The sequence below is a fragment of the Lissotriton vulgaris genome, chromosome 2_1 (assembly GCF_964263255.1).
Source record: "Lissotriton vulgaris chromosome 2_1, aLisVul1.2, whole genome shotgun sequence".
Lineage (NCBI taxonomy): Eukaryota > Metazoa > Chordata > Amphibia > Caudata > Salamandridae > Lissotriton > Lissotriton vulgaris.
This window is the reverse complement of record NC_141687.1, coordinates 1,567,745,699-1,567,763,706: the sequence shown is the minus strand read 5'-3', so window position 1 is coordinate 1,567,763,706 and position 18,008 is coordinate 1,567,745,699. Positions and strand designations below refer to the sequence as shown.

General features: G+C 42.5%; 1 protein-coding gene across 1 annotated transcript in view; it reads right to left on the bottom strand.

Annotated features, from left to right (window-relative positions):
- THSD7B (thrombospondin type 1 domain containing 7B) overlaps positions 1–18,008 on the bottom strand; it is a 1,756,834-nt gene that overhangs the window by 1,237,402 nt on the left and 501,424 nt on the right. Inside the window, exon 4 of the mRNA XM_086957451.1 lies at positions 4,907–5,076. Within this exon, the coding sequence (XP_086813577.1) occupies positions 4,907–5,076 (170 nt within the window). The remainder of the gene's footprint in view (positions 1–4,906; positions 5,077–18,008) is intronic.

The following is an 18,008-nucleotide window of genomic DNA, read 5'->3' as shown; positions in this document are numbered from 1 at the left end:
CCAGCTCAGAACCTGGCTACATGCAAATTAGTCTGTCCCTGGCCCAGTGCATCATGGGAACAGGGCAGACCAGACTACCAAGCCAATTCTTATACTGGGAAGGAAACAAGCTTCCGGGGACCGGTTTCTGGCATTTCAGCCGTCTTCGGCCCGGCTTGCTTGAATCCTGATGGTGCAATGAGCAAGGGACTCACATCTGAGTATACCCTTCCACGCTTATGGTGGACAAAATGATTCAGAAAAGGGGGTGGTGATGAACAGAGTGTCTGAATTAAGCAGACCACTCTTACCCAGTCCAAAGATCAGGGCTTGATCCATCACCGTTTTTTAGCTCACTGCACCATCCCAGCTCAGAACCTGGCTACATGCAAATTAGTCTGTCCCTGGCCCAGTGCATCATGGGAACAGGGCAGACCAGACTACCAAGCCAATTCTTATACTGGGAAGGAAACAAGCTTCCGGGGACCGGTTTCTGGCATTTCAGCCGTCTTCGGCCCGGCTTGCTTGAATCCTGATGGTGCAATGAGCAAGGGACTCACATCTGAGTATACCCTTCCACGCTTATGGTGGACAAAATGATTCAGAAAAGGGGGTGGTGATGAACAGAGTGTCTGAATTAAGCAGACCACTCTTACCCAGTCCAAAGATCAGGGCTTGATACATCACCGTTTTTTAGCTCACTGCACCATCCCAGCTCAGAACCTGGCTACATGCAAATTAGTCTGTCCCTGGCCCAGTGCATCATGGGAACAGGGCAGACCAGACTACCAAGCCAATTCTTATACTGGGAAGGAAACAAGCTTCCGGGGACCGGTTTCTGGCATTTCAGCCGTCTTCGGCCCGGCTTGCTTGAATCCTGATGGTGCAATGAGCAAGGGACTCACATCTGAGTATACCCTTCCACGCTTATGGTGGACAAAATGATTCAGAAAAGGGGGTGGTGATGAACAGAGTGTCTGAATTAAGCAGACCACTCTTACCCAGTCCAAAGATCAGGGCTTGATCCATCACCGTTTTTTAGCTCACTGCACCATCCCAGCTCAGAACCTGGCTACATGCAAATTAGTCTGTCCCTGGCCCAGTGCATCATGGGAACAGGGCAGACCAGACTACCAAGCCAATTCTTATACTGGGAAGGAAACAAGCTTCTGGGGACCGGTTTCTGGCATTTCAGCCGTCTTCGGCCCGGCTTGCTTGAATCCTGATGGTGCAATGAGCAAGGGACTCACATCTGAGTATACCCTTCCACGCTTATGGTGGACAAAATGATTCAGAAAAGGGGGTGGTGATGAACAGAGTGTCTGAATTAAGCAGACCACTTTTACCCAGTCCAAAGATCAGGGCTTGATCCATCACCGTTTTTTAGCTCACTGCACCATCCCAGCTCAGAACCTGGCTACATGCAAATTAGTCTGTCCCTGGCCCAGTGCATCATGGGAACAGGGCAGACCAGACTACCAAGCCAATTCTTATACTGGGAAGGAAACAAGCTTCCGGGGACCGGTTTCTGGCATTTCAGCCGTCTTCGGCCCAGCTAGCTTGAATCCTGATGGTGCAATGAGCAAGGGACTCACATCTGAGTATACCCTTCCACGCTTATGGTGGACAAAATGATTCAGAAAAGGGGGTGGTGATGAACAGAGTGTCTGAATTAAGCAGACAACTCTTACCCAGTCCAAAGATCAGAGCTTGATCCATCACCGTTTTTTAGCTCACTGCACCATCCCAGCTCAGAACCTGGCTACATGCAAATTAGTCTGTCCCTGGCCCAGTGCATCATGGGAACAGGGCAGACCAGACTACCAAGCCAATTCTTATACTGGGAAGGAAACAAGCTTCCGGGGACCGGTTTCTGGCATTTCAGCCGTCTTCGGCCCGGCTTGCTTGAATCCTGATGGTGCAATGAGCAAGGGACTCACATCTGAGTATACCCTTCCACGCTTATGGTGGACAAAATGATTCAGAAAAGGGGGTGGTGATGAACAGAATGTCTGAATTAAGCAGACCACTCTTACCCAGTCCAAAGATCAGGGCTTGATCCATCACCGTTTTTTAGCTCACTGCACCATCCCAGCTCAGAACCTGGCTACATGCAAATTAGTCTGTCCCTGGCCCAGTGCATCATGGGAACAGGGCAGACCAGACTACCAAGCCAATTCTTATACTGGGAAGGAAACAAGCTTCCGGGGACCGGTTTCTGGCATTTCAGCCGTCTTCGGCCCGGCTTGCTTGAATCCTGATGGTGCAATGAGCAAGGGACTCACATCTGAGTATACCCTTCCACGCTTATGGTGGACAAAATGCTAATTTCCATGACATAATCCCGAAAGCAGGATTTAAAAAAATAAAATACCCATTGACTCCTGCATCATGGGAATTGTCTCCCATGAGCTGGACTTCATTTTACAGTTTTCATTGATTCTTACAGCCATCTTTTACCTGGCGGTGACAGACCATGAAAACTGGCCATTTGATGTCCCACTCTAAATCAGGCAAGAGGTCAAATGGCCAAAACACTGGGTTGTTGTAAGTGTATTTCAGTGGTAGAGAAGGAGTTGTCTCCATTGTTGACATACTGAAGTTCTGCCTGACTCTAAATGAGGCATTTTTAACTTCTGTTAGATGGAGAGGATACTCTGCCAAACTCTAATGCCTATGTCAGAAGTGACAATTTTTTAATAGAACAACCCTGGTTGGTGTATCTGAGCCGCACAGTCAGCCTGAAGTCAGGAGTTGTTATGATCATAGACTATCACTGGTGCTTACTGCTTTTTGGCACTATTCTCAACACTTAAACTCTAAAAACTCATTATTTCCATTACCCTTATTGGATTCTTGTAATTTTCATTTCATTTTATGTATTACATTTTACTTTAGTTGTCTAATTTAGGGGCCTATTACGATTGCGTTTTTTCCGCATCCTCCGGGCCGGCGGAAGCCACCGCCGGGCCGGAGGATGCGGAAAAAACGCAGTGGACCCACCAAAGACCCACCGCCACATTAGGATGGCTGGTGGGTCCTGGTTTCTGTCCGCAGCTTTTCCGCCGCGGTTGGCTTACAACCGCGGCGGAAAAGCTCTAATATGGTGGCGGTGTCTCTCAGACACCGCCAGCCATAATAGGATGGGCTCTAAAAAATGCTTTTCCGCAGTGGGTTTTCTGACGTGGAAAAGCATGTGGAACTTCACTGTGGGGGCCCGTTGTGGGCTCCCTGGGTGAAGGGGGGGTGGGGGTGCACCGGTGGGTACCGATGGTACCCCCCTGCATTTGTATGCAGAAATCGGCAGGCACCGCACGGTGCCTGCCGCTTTCTGCATACAAATGCAATGTATGCATTTTTACCATTGCGGCGTGTGCAGCTTGAAGCCGCACCCGCCGCAATGGTAAAAATAGAGGATGTGACCGCCAGGGTGGCGGTCACATCCTAATTGGACAGGAGGGAACTCTGCAGACCATGCGGAGGTTCCCTCATCCTCTATGGTCGCGGACAGACTCAAGTCCGTCCACGATCATAATGGGCCCCTTAGTTTGAGATTTTTATTCTTTGTGTTTTGTGTTTAACACTGCTTTAGTGCTGCATAAATACTTTAGACATTGCCATAAGTAAAACCTGTCTGCTCCCTGCCGTAGCTACCAGGTCGTTGAACTCAAGTTAATATACTATCTTTAAAGTTTATCCTGACAAGTTAAATGTTGTTATTCCTTGTGGTGGGACGCCGACTATCCCAAATATGAAACCACTTTTTTGCACTCATGCAATACAAAACACAGAAAACAGGATCATGTTTGAGCATTAAAAGTTGAGACACGTGCTGCATCAAAAATATTTTTATCCAAAGCATGTAAATCCATTGTAAATGTATGGAAGGGGTAGCAAAATTCCAACGAATTTCACACAAAACTGTACCTTTTAAGCTAGCATAACTGGCTTTGTGTCAAATTCTAACTTAAATTCAACTAGATGCACATGAAGTATAAGCTTAATATCACCTAATATTCCATTGCAGGATTTGTGTAATTTCAGAGACATTACACACGTTATGTGCGTTATGTTCTGCCAGTTGTCATTGCATCGATATTTGTATTGAAGGCTATATACCTGAGTACAAATCTTATGAAATACACTGTCATAATGCAATGCTTAGCTAAACAAATATTTTTTTCTTGACCATGGTCTATGAAATCATTGGCATATGAATGTAGTAAATATGACATTTCCCAATGTTATAACATTCTTTAACACAGTGTTGCATATTTTCAGAGATCACTGAACCATGCGTTTGTTAGAAAATCTAAAATTAAGTCCGAACACAATCTGATGAGCTAGAAAATAGTACAAAACAGATTTGACTTTATTGCATCGGGAGCCGGGACACAATCACATGAAGAGGCTGATTGGTTGTACATTAGTTATTTCACCGGTTATGTACTATTCTAGATGATCTCATGTAAGGAGACTGCTATGTTCCAACTACTTGGGCTATGCTAACCTCCTAAATTAGACATTGCAAACATTTTACAATCTCAGGTGATCCAACATTCTTCAACTTCTCATTATGTAGTTGAACACAGTTGTTGATCCGCTTGTTTGTTTCTTATACAATTGGTTACTTTAATATAGTTTTGTAGGCAGTCATATTACTATGAAATACTACTTGATGTATGTGATAATTTTTTTAGGAAACATTTCTATTTTCAACCAAGGTCACAGTTATTGTCATAATGGTCTAGGCAAACAAACACCCTGCAATCAATTAGATAACTTAGAAAGTGAAATAATCTGATTAGAAAGACTGTACTGTCTCAACATTTAGGTACTTCCTGTTATGAATGTGAAACCTCTAAAAGACAGTGGGATCACTTAGATTGTCATTTGATACATAATCGTTTTGCATAATTAAACGTACCTTCTTTCAATACCTGCGTCCCAATTTCAGACATGCTTTTAACACAAAAAACATCTCGGATTTGTATCCCTCCACCACAGAGAATTTGGGGTTTATTTCGACGTATGTCCTGCTGGTCTAGTAGATGACTAACTTCACATTCTTTCCAAGCAGAGGTCTTCCATAAAAACCTGGGGAAGATGCAAAGTATGTTTGATACATAATGTGTCTCACAGAATCTCCTCTTTATCTAATGAATTTCCTTGTCTTAGATTATGATGTGGTATTGGTAAAATTTCTAAGCAATATGAAAGCTTGGTAAGACATTGAGACTAAAGAAAACAAATACATATTTTAAATACGGAACCAATTCAATCTGGTAATATTTGCCTAATGCACATTATCTATTAGGGTTGAGTTATTAGTGTATGTAAGTTTTCAATTTTGATTTTATCAAAACAATAAATGAAAACTATAACCATGCAGGGATAACAGCATTTCCTATTCCATGAACACATCAATTAATTGCAACTTAAACTTTAACTGTGTTTTTAAATGTAAATTTTGTGGACAGAAAAGAAGTATTCTTTGTTAAGAATGCTGCCTTCTATTCACCAAAAGTTAATCTACATAGGTCTGGAACCGTCTACAGCCTGCTTTGTTCAGGCAAATCTAGTGAATTTATTGGTACACATAACACTTCCTGGACACATATTCTTTTATGTTGAGCTATAGTGCATTCTCTCAATTTACTTTACAATAACTAAATAAAGTTGATACAAACAGTGAATAAAATAACAACATGTACAATAACGATAACATACAGAACTATAAGAACAAGAAAGCAGACACATGCTAATCGTTCACTGTGAAACAGAAATGAGCATTCTTGATGTCATAATAAAACAAGTGTCTGCAAATCATGAACATTTTCAATTGTCTGCCTCAATTCCTTACCAGGTGATATCATGAGCTCATCTGATGCAAATTTATGCAGATGGATAAAGAGATTGCTTCCACCCACTACATCATGAATCATTTCTTCTTTTGTTGTGGACAGCTAATTCATATCACTATGCTTCCCTCTGCATGAGAAGCATGTAAAAATGAAAGGGCAGCAGAGGCAAGGACACATGTGAGTAAATGTTTGTCAGGGAAAGTTTACGAACTTTCAATGGTAGAAGGTTTGCCATTTACTGGACATTTTGCACATTTCTGGCACAGATAAGTGAGGAATTTGTGACCTTTCTTAACCATACATTAATATTCAAATGACCTTGTGAAATAAGCATTCTGGAACTCACAGAAGCCACGTCACCCTGCATTTCTACGTGTGTCACATTTTCAAAAAGGTCTGGGGCTGATAGCATTCTTTGGGTACCAAGTGACCCCAGTCTCAAATATTTCAATCATTCCCAATGGGAGCTCTCTTAATCAAAAACATTCCCTTTATGTAACTGGCATATCCCTGTTCAACTTTATTGAAAATCCACACAAATCTCATATCCCCACACTGAGAGGACCTAGGCGTACATCGATGTGAGTGAGGCTTTGCAGGAATTTGTTTCTGCATAAGGAAGTTGGGAGGGAATTACCATGGATTAGGGAACAATACTGAAAACCTTAAAAGTGAATGCTTACAGCCATCTTCAGTCATCTAATCATAACCAGGAAGGCTCGGTACCCAGGACAATTACCTTAGCATGTGTAGATCTTGAGAACATATGGTCGCGGCGGGTTTTCATGCAGCCTAGAGGTGATACCTGAATCCAAATGTTAGCTGTGTAAGGGATGTGAACCATTAGATCTCCTCAAAAAGTACAAGAACCTTAATTGAGAAATACATTTGAGTTATAAACTTTACCTAATAATACTGACCTAAGACTTGATTTTAGCCCAGAGGTTATATCTTTAGAATACTTATCTTTATATTTATTAATTAAAAAAATTCCTGATATTTCTAGCAGACAACCATCCATGTGATGACCTCCATTCAAATAATTCATAATTTGCAATCTACCTCATTAGTGTTTATGAAAAATGGGCACCACTCCAACTGCTTATTTTGTGAATGGATCTGATTGTATATAGGTTGGGTTGCAAAACAATTTAGTAGCCCTAAAAAGTTGGTGGATGAATTGCGACCACTTTTTTCGACCAAATTCATAGTACATGAGGCCTATAGTCTCTAATTGGGCACCATTAAAACTGACCTACTCTTTCTTATGACAGACAGACATCTTCTGTCCATGCTCTACAGTTTTGAAGAAATCAAAGTTCCAACAAGGGACAAAACCTTCCATTGCTGTTTACCACGGTAAACATCGTTTACAACGATGTTTTCACAACGCGGTACCTTTACACCGCGGCTGTGACAACGCAAGTCGTTACCACGACTTGCGCTGGAGGGCGGTCAAGGTCTAAAAATAGTTAATTTACTATCCTAACACCTTCCCTAGGGTCCACGGGGACTGGTGTTAGAATAGTAAATTAAACTATTCGAAATCCGCGCCCCCCCAACGCAAGTCGTGGTAACGACTTGCGTTGTCACGGCCGCGTTGTAAAGGTATGCGTTGTGACGGTACGCGTTGTACCGTCATATATCCGTTTACCACAACCAGTAATGGGATCTACATATGAACCTTTATGATAATGAGATGGTTATGATCCAGCTGTCTTTATCACTCTGTTTCACTTCCTCAAGGCATGGAAACATTCTGACATGCCTAGAAACAACAAAACTGACACCATGCCGAGGAACAAAACTGTCTCTGGTTGGCAATGGTTTTTACCTTTGTCCAAGTAGGGACCCTACTTCCGAGTCAGGGTAAGGGGATACACTTCTAAAATAACCCCTGCTCATCACCTTGGCAGCTTGACATAGGCAGACAGTCTTATCTCAGAGGAAGTGTTTAAAGCACTTGCAGACACATACAGTGATACAGTGAAAACACTACAAATGGGCACCACACCAGTTTAGAAAAATAATTAATCTTTATCTAAACCAAACAAGACCAAAATGACAAAACTCCAACATACAATATTCAAAATATGACTCTCAGAAGGTAAAGACAGTTCTGTCCATAGCAAACTATAGATGCTACACTTTCAGCACAAAGTGCCTTGGATGCATCACAATCATAAACAAAAACAGCCACAGGGAAGGTGATGCATTGGTTTCTTAGTCCAGGAGAGGTGATGCATCGGTTCCTTACTGCCACGCAGGGGAGGGGGGTGTGTTGGTTCCTTACTGAAGAGGAGGTTATGTGTTGGTTTCTTACTGTGCTGGGAGGTGATGTGTTGGTTTCTTACTACGGCCCCAGCATTGTTGTAGCCTTGCCGACCCGGTAAGATGCATGGGTATTCGGGGATGCATCAGTTCTCAATGTAGCAGAGGCAACAGCGCTACGTTGATATCTCCAGCCACAGTCCCACGATGTGTTGATTCTTGCAGTCACACAGAAGGACCTGCATCGGAATTGGTACGGTGCGGTGACACAAAGGCTTAGATCGGTGCACGGGATTCGGTGTGCGGCACCTTCTCCAGCCACGGGCAGGCGGTGCATCAGTTTCTTCAGCGGCACAGCGGATATGCGTCGGAAACAGATGAGAATGCATCATGCTTCTTTAGTTGCGTCTCTTTTTCAGCTCCCAGCAGCATGAACAACCATAAAGGGTCAACATAGGAACAGGCACATATTGGCAGGTCAGAACTCCCAGCAAGGAAGTTCAGCGGGGCTGATAGTTATGTCTGTGTGTCCCTGAGACTTCAGAACAGGAGACAAGCTCTACTTCAAGTCCTTGGAGATCTTCTTCAAAAAGGATACAAAGCACACAGCAAAGTCTCCATCCCCTCCTTGGTAGAAACAGCCACTGTAGACAAACCACAGACAGCACAGCAAAGGGGCAGTACTTCTCCTTGAGTTTTCCTAACACTTCTTCTTAGCAGAGGTTCCTCCTGAGTCCCGAAGTAGTCTAATGTTCTGGGGTCTAGGCCCTAATTTGTGTATTCCATTTTTCTTTGTTCTCTGGTGGTAGAGAGGCCCTGTGCTCAGTCAAAACCAGTTCTGTCCTCTCTGGTCAAGGTTCCCAGCAGGAGGTGGAGACAACATTGTGTAAGGCAGACCCAGCCTATTCAGGTGCAATGAAATCTCCTCCCCCTCCCTTAGATGCAGCCCAGATCTGTTCAGCCCAGCCCTGACTCATTCAGGAAAGGAAAGACACACATCAGCCCCCACCCCCTATGGCTGTCTGAGACAATGCACATCCCCAGGCCCTGTCACTTCAAAGGCAGACAGTCAATCCACAAACCAGCAGTGGCACCCAGGATGGCTAATCAAGAAAATATCCACTTTTTTAAGGTGGTATTTTCTAACATGCATATTCCTTCCTACCTTGTCCCAATGGGAAGTTATACTTATAAGATGTTATGAATAAACTCCAGTTCTATCCTATGGGACAGAGAGCCTTTCCCTAGTGAAAAACAAATTACACTGGGGTTCACTCTTCGGACATGTTACACACACCAGGACATGTCATACCTTTCACATACACTGCACCCTACAACCTGCACCCTGCCCACAGTGGTACCTAGGGCCTACCTTAGGGATGATTCACATGAAATAAAAGGGATGGCTAGGGCCTGGCAAGAGGTGCACTTGCTATGTCGACATGACAGTAGGGACTGCATGCAGCCACTGCCGTGGCAGGTCTGAGAACCTTTTGCAAGGCTGCTTGTGTGGGTGGAACAATCGGTGTGGCAGGCCCACTAGCAGCATTTGATTTATGGGCCCTCAGCACACATGGTGCACTGTACTAGGGACTTAATAGTAAATCAAATAAGCCAATCATGGAAACACTAATCCATAATAACAATTTACATAGAAAGCATATGCACTTTAGCACTGATCAGTAGTAATAAAGAGCTGTGAGTCCTAAAACCAACAAAAACAGGAGACCAAAAAGCAAAAAGTCTGGGGATAAACCAGCTGGAAAAGCTAGGTCTAACAGATGTCTTTTGCCCTCTCTTTTCAGTTTTGAAGAAACCAAAAGTCTCACACAGGACAAAACCTCCCATTGCTGTTTACCACAACCAGTAATGTGATCTACATATGAATCTTTATGATAATGATAAGGTCGTGATCCAGCCGTCTTTACCACTCTGTTTCACTTCCTCAAGGCATGGACACATTCTGACAAGCCTATAGACAACAAAACTCACACCATGCCTAGGGAAAACACTGTTGATGACACCATCAAGATACTATCTTCCACCGACAGCTCTCCTCAATCCCTGACTACTGCTTATGGCCCAGTTTTCAACCAACATAGTAACCAGCACTATAACATACACATGACTGATTTCAGAGGCCCACATTTATATGCCAATCTCCCCCCCCCCCTCAGTGTACAAACCACAGTTCAAGATTCCAGCCTGCATCTGTGGACTCACCACCTCTAGACAGTATAACCCACTGCCTCCTTTAAAGCACAGATCCTCAAAAAAACTTGACCATCCAGGCCAATGCTACTCCTAAATAGCATTACAGACACCTGCTGTTCTACTAAATGCAAATTTTTCACCTACTTATCTAACTGAATATGTTTCATCTACTCCTGTAAATGAATGTGAGCTTCAAACTGGATAGGCCCAACACAACATGCTATTTAGATTATTCTCCTATACACACTCCAACTTTGAGACTGCTCTTCGGACCCCCCTCCACTGCTCACTCAAATAACCCATTCCTGAGCATTCTCACACATACCCAACCCATAACTCCACTAAACACAATAACACACTAAAACTCTAACACACCCTTCACCCATGGTTATTCTACAGCCTCAGATACTATATCTCACTATTGTTAGACCTTAATGGTCCAAGCAGAACTAGAGATTAATTCACCAAAGTAGCCCCAGGTGAATCACCTTGTCCTACTCTAGTGAGCTGAAATTAGCAGTAAGTAATCATATTCAAGCTGTCCTCTTAAACTGTAGGTCCACTGTTTTTCATGCTGCAGTCTATCTGCTCTCATGAAAGATCATCACCTTTATGCTCTCTCACTCACAGATATGATCAGCCCGTCCTCCATGTCACTCTCTACCTTAACAGAGTAGGCAAATCATGTGGGAGTATGCACTTAAACACAAGCAGTCCTTTAAATGCAAGCTGATCATTGCCTTGAATTCCTCCAGTGCCGTGCCAGAGAGGTTAATAGCACAATTCCTAAATGTGTGAGGCTCAACATGAGATACAGGCCCATATCATGGCGAGAAGAACTTTGCTAATGAATTTTGTTAATTAAAGTAATGGATCAACTAATCCCTTCATGAGATCAGAAGTTTCTAGGAGAATCAAACATCACATGATCTTTGCTAGGAAAGAGCACCTACACGTCTCAAATCCTCTTCTAGTGAATTTGCTTAGATCACTACTAATTCCCTGCAACATATTTACTCAAAATATTTTCTGCATGATACACCAAAATCCATACTGGTAAGCAATAGGGACTTTACACACATCAACAAAAAGGCCATAGACTCTTTGATTCACTTGGTTAAAGTAGCAACAAAACATAGCTCTGACTATTCCAAGCTAATGGAGCACTGTGAGGAAGAGATCTCCACCATCATGATCAACCTAGTCTCCATCTCCTCTAAAATGTTCAAAAAGATCCTCACACTGGTAGAAAGGCCACTTAACTAAAATGTGACAGCAATCATAACATCTAAAATTATATGCAGAAACATTCCCACATACGTGCGCCTCCAAACATTCAAAACTGCTACAGGGAGTAATTTGTTGCAGGGGTACCAGGGCAATCAAACGTTACTCGGTTTATTTGTATTAATGGATGCCTTTTACTTCTGATGTTCATGGACCAAAATACAGTAGACCCTCAAACTGGGAACCAAGCATTCCTTTTACTATTTAACTCTCATGATAAACGGGTTAGTGCAGTCCAGGGCTAACTTTGTGAAGTGCCATGAGATAGAAACCCAGTGCCCAGCAGTGTACACTCAACAAATTAATTTTCACAAGTGCTTTTATATCAAAAGTTAAATGTTTAATGTACAAATCTCCATGCTCACTGGCTGCCATCGTCCACAATACCGGCTTGCAATCTTCTTACGGATTCTGCTGGCTGAGTAAGGGTTCATTCTAACTGGCTGAGAGAGATTTTTTAATCTATATGAGAACATGCATAGAGTAAATGCAGCAGCTCTGCAGCTGGTGTCTGTATGGTCTTTACTATCTGGCTCCATAGGATTTCAGTGCTGCTCCAGGCTGAGCAGGGGACTGACAATGCTGCAAAGGAGAGCAACATAGAAATACAGGAGCAACATAAGATGGAGGAGAGGGAGGGTAGCTCTCAGGCATCAGCTTCTGACCCGGCTGTATCACAGGTCGGGTTTCCCATACTGAAATTACTCCGATCTAGTGCTGTGAAAAACTATATCTAAAGTAAACACTAAGGGATACCACACTGCATTCAGCCTTTGGTGAAGAGCCATTGCTAACAGAGGTCCTAATGGCAACAGCTACAAACAGAGGAAGTTTCATGGCCGCCCCCTCTTCTCCGGCTCTGGTCTGCAACAAAGAATCAACTCCCGGCATCAATGTTTTAGTGGGCCACACACTTTGCGCCCTCATGGAAAGGACAAAGAACAGCTCTCCCCGGCATATACTCAGGCTTTGTATGGGGAACCTAAAACAGTGGGTACACCTGTAGATACTTTGGGCGAAAATGAGAGTGCAGTTGTGGGTTCAACAGGGGCTGCTAATTGGGATATCAGAGCTAGTCCTCTAGATCCTAACATCACATCATGCAGGAGATTCTGATTTACCACTACATCACATGCTTTGTTTGAGCCCTCTGGTTATTCCCATGCATCTGATCACCGCCTTGATGGCAACATTGGCAAAATCCCATCGGATGCGTGTCAGGATCTCAAGAATCTGGCATGGATATAGTGCATGGTCGGGGGGGCAGACAACCCTCTCAGAAGGGCCAGGGTAATACTAAGAGGACGCTTTTGGAGCCGTTCAGATCTGTACAATCTGGCAAGTCTCTAAATCTACAGCTGGCAAGCAAGGCTGGTGAGTCTCGTGCTAGCAGTAGCCCACTACGGAAGTGGGTTATGGCAAAGGGAGAGATAAAAGCACTTATCTCCGGTCTGTCAGCAGTTCATTCTAGGGCAAACAGTATGTAGAGCACCAGTCCCCTATTAACCATTCTACTCTTGACCCCGGCTCAACCCTGACACATCTTGCAGTACTTCCTCTGGCCATTCTACACCATTTGTCTCCTAAGAAGTTTCCACAGAAGAAGATTCTCAAGAACCATCTCTGATGGCAATTGTGCACATCCTTAGGCTCAGCAGTCTGAAGCACAATAGCATTATACCCAGTCATGTGTGGATATTATGAAAATGCAGCAATCATTGCTCGAATTGTCTGGAAAATGTACTAGTCTTACCACAGAGTTGTGGAGCTGCAACAAGAAGTTACCAATGTTGAGGAGATGGGAACGGCTACTTTTAAATCCATTGGGAACCGCGATAGACAATTGGAGTACCTGCCATGCCCACCACTGTACAGGAATTCTGGGCTGGTGCAATCAAGTTAATGTCACCTGGCTTAGACTTTAAAGTTTCATTATCTCCTAAAGAGATGCTGATAGGAGTTAAATTTGAGTATGATGTGGGGTATCAAGTGATTGATGTCAATAATGATAGCCTGTGCTCGGCTGTGTTTTGCCAGGTCATGGGTTTCTACCACTGCCCAAAAGGTCGTTGAATGGTGGGCTTGCTTTCAACAAATTTAGGAGTCTGAACTGGGTTTGCCCAAAGCTCTAATTATGCTTTTTTCTTGTCATTTTCATGCTGTAGACTATATTTAAAATCTTGTAGCTTGCATTATTTTTCTTTAGTCTCGTTTCCTTTTCTCTATATATCTGGGGCTAATCCCACATGTTTAGAAATCTGAATATTTTTAATATTATATATGGAACATATCTGACTTTAAATACATTTTTAAAAAAGAATTATGACAGGAGAACCAACACCCTTTTGATATTCCCACTATGTGCATGGTGCAATGTGACTGTTTACATACCAGCACACTCTAACCTGGAAAACCTGCTAGAAACTCATACCATTCCAACTAGATTTTACCAAAAAATAATCAAAGCCTAACCTGTTAATTTGAAAAGCCATGCGTTGGTGCAACACGTAAAAAGGAACTATGGACTCCATATCCTTCTGGTAATGCATCTGTATTTATAAGTACCAACACTAGGAAAAGCAAGGGAAATTACTGAACTATGACCACAGATTCACAAGTCGCCAAATGAATGTGGTGTTAACCACATAAAGAAGATACAAACTCTCATAAAGGCAAGTGCTGGTCTGACTTCTTCACCTCATCCATCAACAGCCAGTGAGTAACTGACAACTGCAGAACCTCATTACATAGAGAGGTTCTACTTAGAACACACTGTGAGGTTCCACGCTGAACCAGATAAGATGTCACACACAGAGCCTAAAATATATATTACTAGCATTGTGCACTCATATAATTTCTAAACAAGTTCACACACACTGAGATCCCACTCTGCCATTGGAACTGCCACGGCCTACAAGCTAGCATTGTGAAATCATTATACACTTTGGTTAGTCTTATGTTCCACATATTCCAGGTGCAGTTCTTTACATTTTCATCTGTACTAACAACTTTGTTGAAACTTCATATCCTGTTTTAAATAGCAGGAATGCATCCAATGTGTTCGATATCTATTGCTTTCTCCAGTTATTTACACCTTGCTTGGAAGGGAAACTTGATTTTGAGTAATCTACAAAGTTATGACATGCAGGAAAAGATATTATACAAACACATGCTATCTTTCTTTATCCCACTGGGGATGCTGATGACAGTAGAGTATCGTGTGGAAGTCTATGAACTTTGCATGCTTAAAGTGTACTTTTATAATAAAGAATCTTTCCTTTATATGAATGTATCTGCTTCAATAATGTTTCTCTTGTAACCTGAAGACAGACTGATGACTTTATTTTTCTAAAGTGCTTTTTAACAGTCTTTTTTGAAAAGGCTCTATATCATCCAAAGGAGTGGATACAAAAGAATGCTAAAAATTGGCTGCATCTAAGAAAGGAATGTAATCCTAACGATTGAAGTGCTTAGCACTAGTATATCAAGAGACCAATTCTCAGATAGTGCCACTCAGGTGACATTAGACGTTCTGCATTGAATAGCGCTGGGCATGTGAAGTAACAATATCCAATTCTATAAATGGGAGACTTTTGAAAGTAAAAGTACACCATCAGCAATATTCTACAAAACGTATTTGACATGGTATGCTAAAAAGTTTTATTCTTCTGCCCTTTCAGACAAAGCCTGGATTGGGCATTGGACTTTTTAAGTGGACCATTATCAACAATCCTTGCCTAATGTTCACAAGAGGGCAATAGCTGTCCCAAGAAAAAGGCAGGCAAAATAGTTATATCTACCTAACATCTGAAGGCTACAGGAAAGGCAAGGCACTCTCATATTCTTCCTATTCATCAGTTTCATCCAGAACTCAGTCTGGCTGACAAATATCATTACAAATATGTCATAGTGCCTCGCTATTATACAAGCTTTTGTGCCAGCATGAGGTATTGCTTTGTTTCCTGTGGCAGATTCTCAGGCAGGCATGCGATGATGTCCTGACTATGTAGTGCAGGGAGTACTGAGCACAAATGCAGGGAGTACTGAGCACAAATGCAGGGAGTACTGAGCACAAATGCTAAACATTAATCATGTAGATAAACGATCAGCATTTGCTATTGCACAAGATCTCAGTACCTCATCTCAGATCCACCCTAAACTCATCTTGTTGATAACAATGTTCATGCGATAAATAACTCCCACTTCATGTCTAGCGCTCTTTCAACTTTCAGGGGTAGGCACTAGGAGTACCCTCTGACAACAGTCATGGGTTCCAGAACCTTCGGAACAGCACTTGCGGTTCAGCACTCACTCCAACAGAATGCGTCTGCAGGGTACAGGGAAGTTCCAGTTAAAACTGGTCAGCTTGGCTTTTCAGGAAAGGGGGCTTCTTGCAGCTTTTGTGTTCATGTGGCTTAATATGAGCTATCTTGATTAATACTACTCAGAGATTTGTTAGGCCTACAGTGACACCCTTGTATAGACTTTGAGCACATTATGGAACAACTATTGGCTAACGTATTTGGCCTCTCCTTACTGTGTTCATGTACCATATCTTGACATGTGGTGATTATTAACATAATGATCTCTCAATTAAAGCCTAAGGGAAAATCCCTGGAAACAAACTGTATCAGTCCTCACACCACTTCTTTCATTCTTATTCCCCCAATTCTTATTAGATCCACTCCCTTAGTTAGTATATTCAGACCAAAATGTAGCACTTTCAATGTTTTTATTTCTAAATACACAAAATTTATTTTTTTATGGCAGTTAAAATTTCGAAAAAGATCCCGAAAGAGTATACATCAAACAATGGTCGCAATTAAAAACAATTTACATAATACAACATTACATTTCATTTAATCACCTGCACAAAACAACTTCTACGATTAGATAGTGAAATTGATCCTAAGATTGATCCAATAGCCTTATATGGATCAATCTTAGGATCAATTTCACTATCTAATCGTGTTAGCAAGAGGGGGTAAAGATAGAGGTTTATAATTTTGTGTTGCGCCGTCTGTATAAACATTATTATTATTTTTTAATCTGTTTACAACAGAAGTTGTTTTGTGCAGGTGATGAAATGAAATGTAATTGCTATTATCAATCACCTTGTGCCTTCATCTTGAACCTAGCTCAGATAGCACTAACGAAGAATTGCTTCGAGTTTGAAGGGACCCTCTACTTAGGGTTGCGGGACCCTAATGGGCAGCACCTTTGCCCCGAGCCTGGCGGGTCTGTAAGTGGGTGCGTTTGAAAGAAACTTTATTTATGACCCACTATGCACATGGACAGAGAACATTGTGGCATCATTATATTGATGAAGTGCTATCGACGTGGAAGGGTTATGAAGTCACCCAGTTCCTGGACTGGTTAAACAATAGGAACCCCTTACTCCATTTTACATCTACTGTAACAAAAACAGGGTTACCATTCCTGGACCTCATAGTTGAACCTAAGGAAGGAACAGTTCAAACAAGAGTCTATCATAAACCCACTGATAAGAATGCCTTTCTTGCTTATGCTAGCTTGCACCCTAAATCACTCAGAGAGAACTTGCCAGTAGGACAATTCTTCTGGCTTAGATGGAATTGCACAGAGAAATCGAGTTTTACAGAGGAAGCGACCCTCCTCTCTAATAAACTCAAACTAAAGGGATATCCAGAACGCACCATCAAGAAAGCTAGGAAGAGAGACACCAATGCTAACAGGTATAATCCTTTGGAGAAAACTGTCAGACCTGACATTAACAAACCAGTATGTGTTACTACATTTAACACAGCCTCTCACCGAATCAGACAAGTGATACTGAAACACTGGAACATACTTACCTCCAATTGGCTGAATATTGAGAAACCCTTGTTCTCCTTTAAAAGAAGTGCTAACTTGAAAGTGTGTTAGTACAAACCAGACCCGGCTTCTTATCAGGAGACCTGTGGCATGTGGTCAACTTCCACCTGTACAAGGTCATTCACGGTGTGGCTCCTGCAACGCATGCCACCTAACCAATAACACGAAATCCATTGATGTGGGACTTACCTACCCATGGGAACAAAGGTCACAGACCAATTGTAACTCTGAGGGTGTTATATATATCATTACCTGTCCATGCCGCATGCAGTACGTTGGCCTGACGAACCACAAGGTTAAGACAAGTATCATGGAACACCGTAACACAATAAAATGCATGAGGTCCAACATATAACTCACTGCACACTATCTTGAGAGACGTCACACCACCGAAGAGTTAACTTGGACTGTCATTGAGAAACCTAGATTGAACCCATCCATTTGGGATAAAACCAGAGCCCTCCTACTGAGAGAACAAAACTGGGTGTTTCGCCTTAAGAGTCATCAGGTGGGCCTGAATGACGATATCCCTTGGCACTC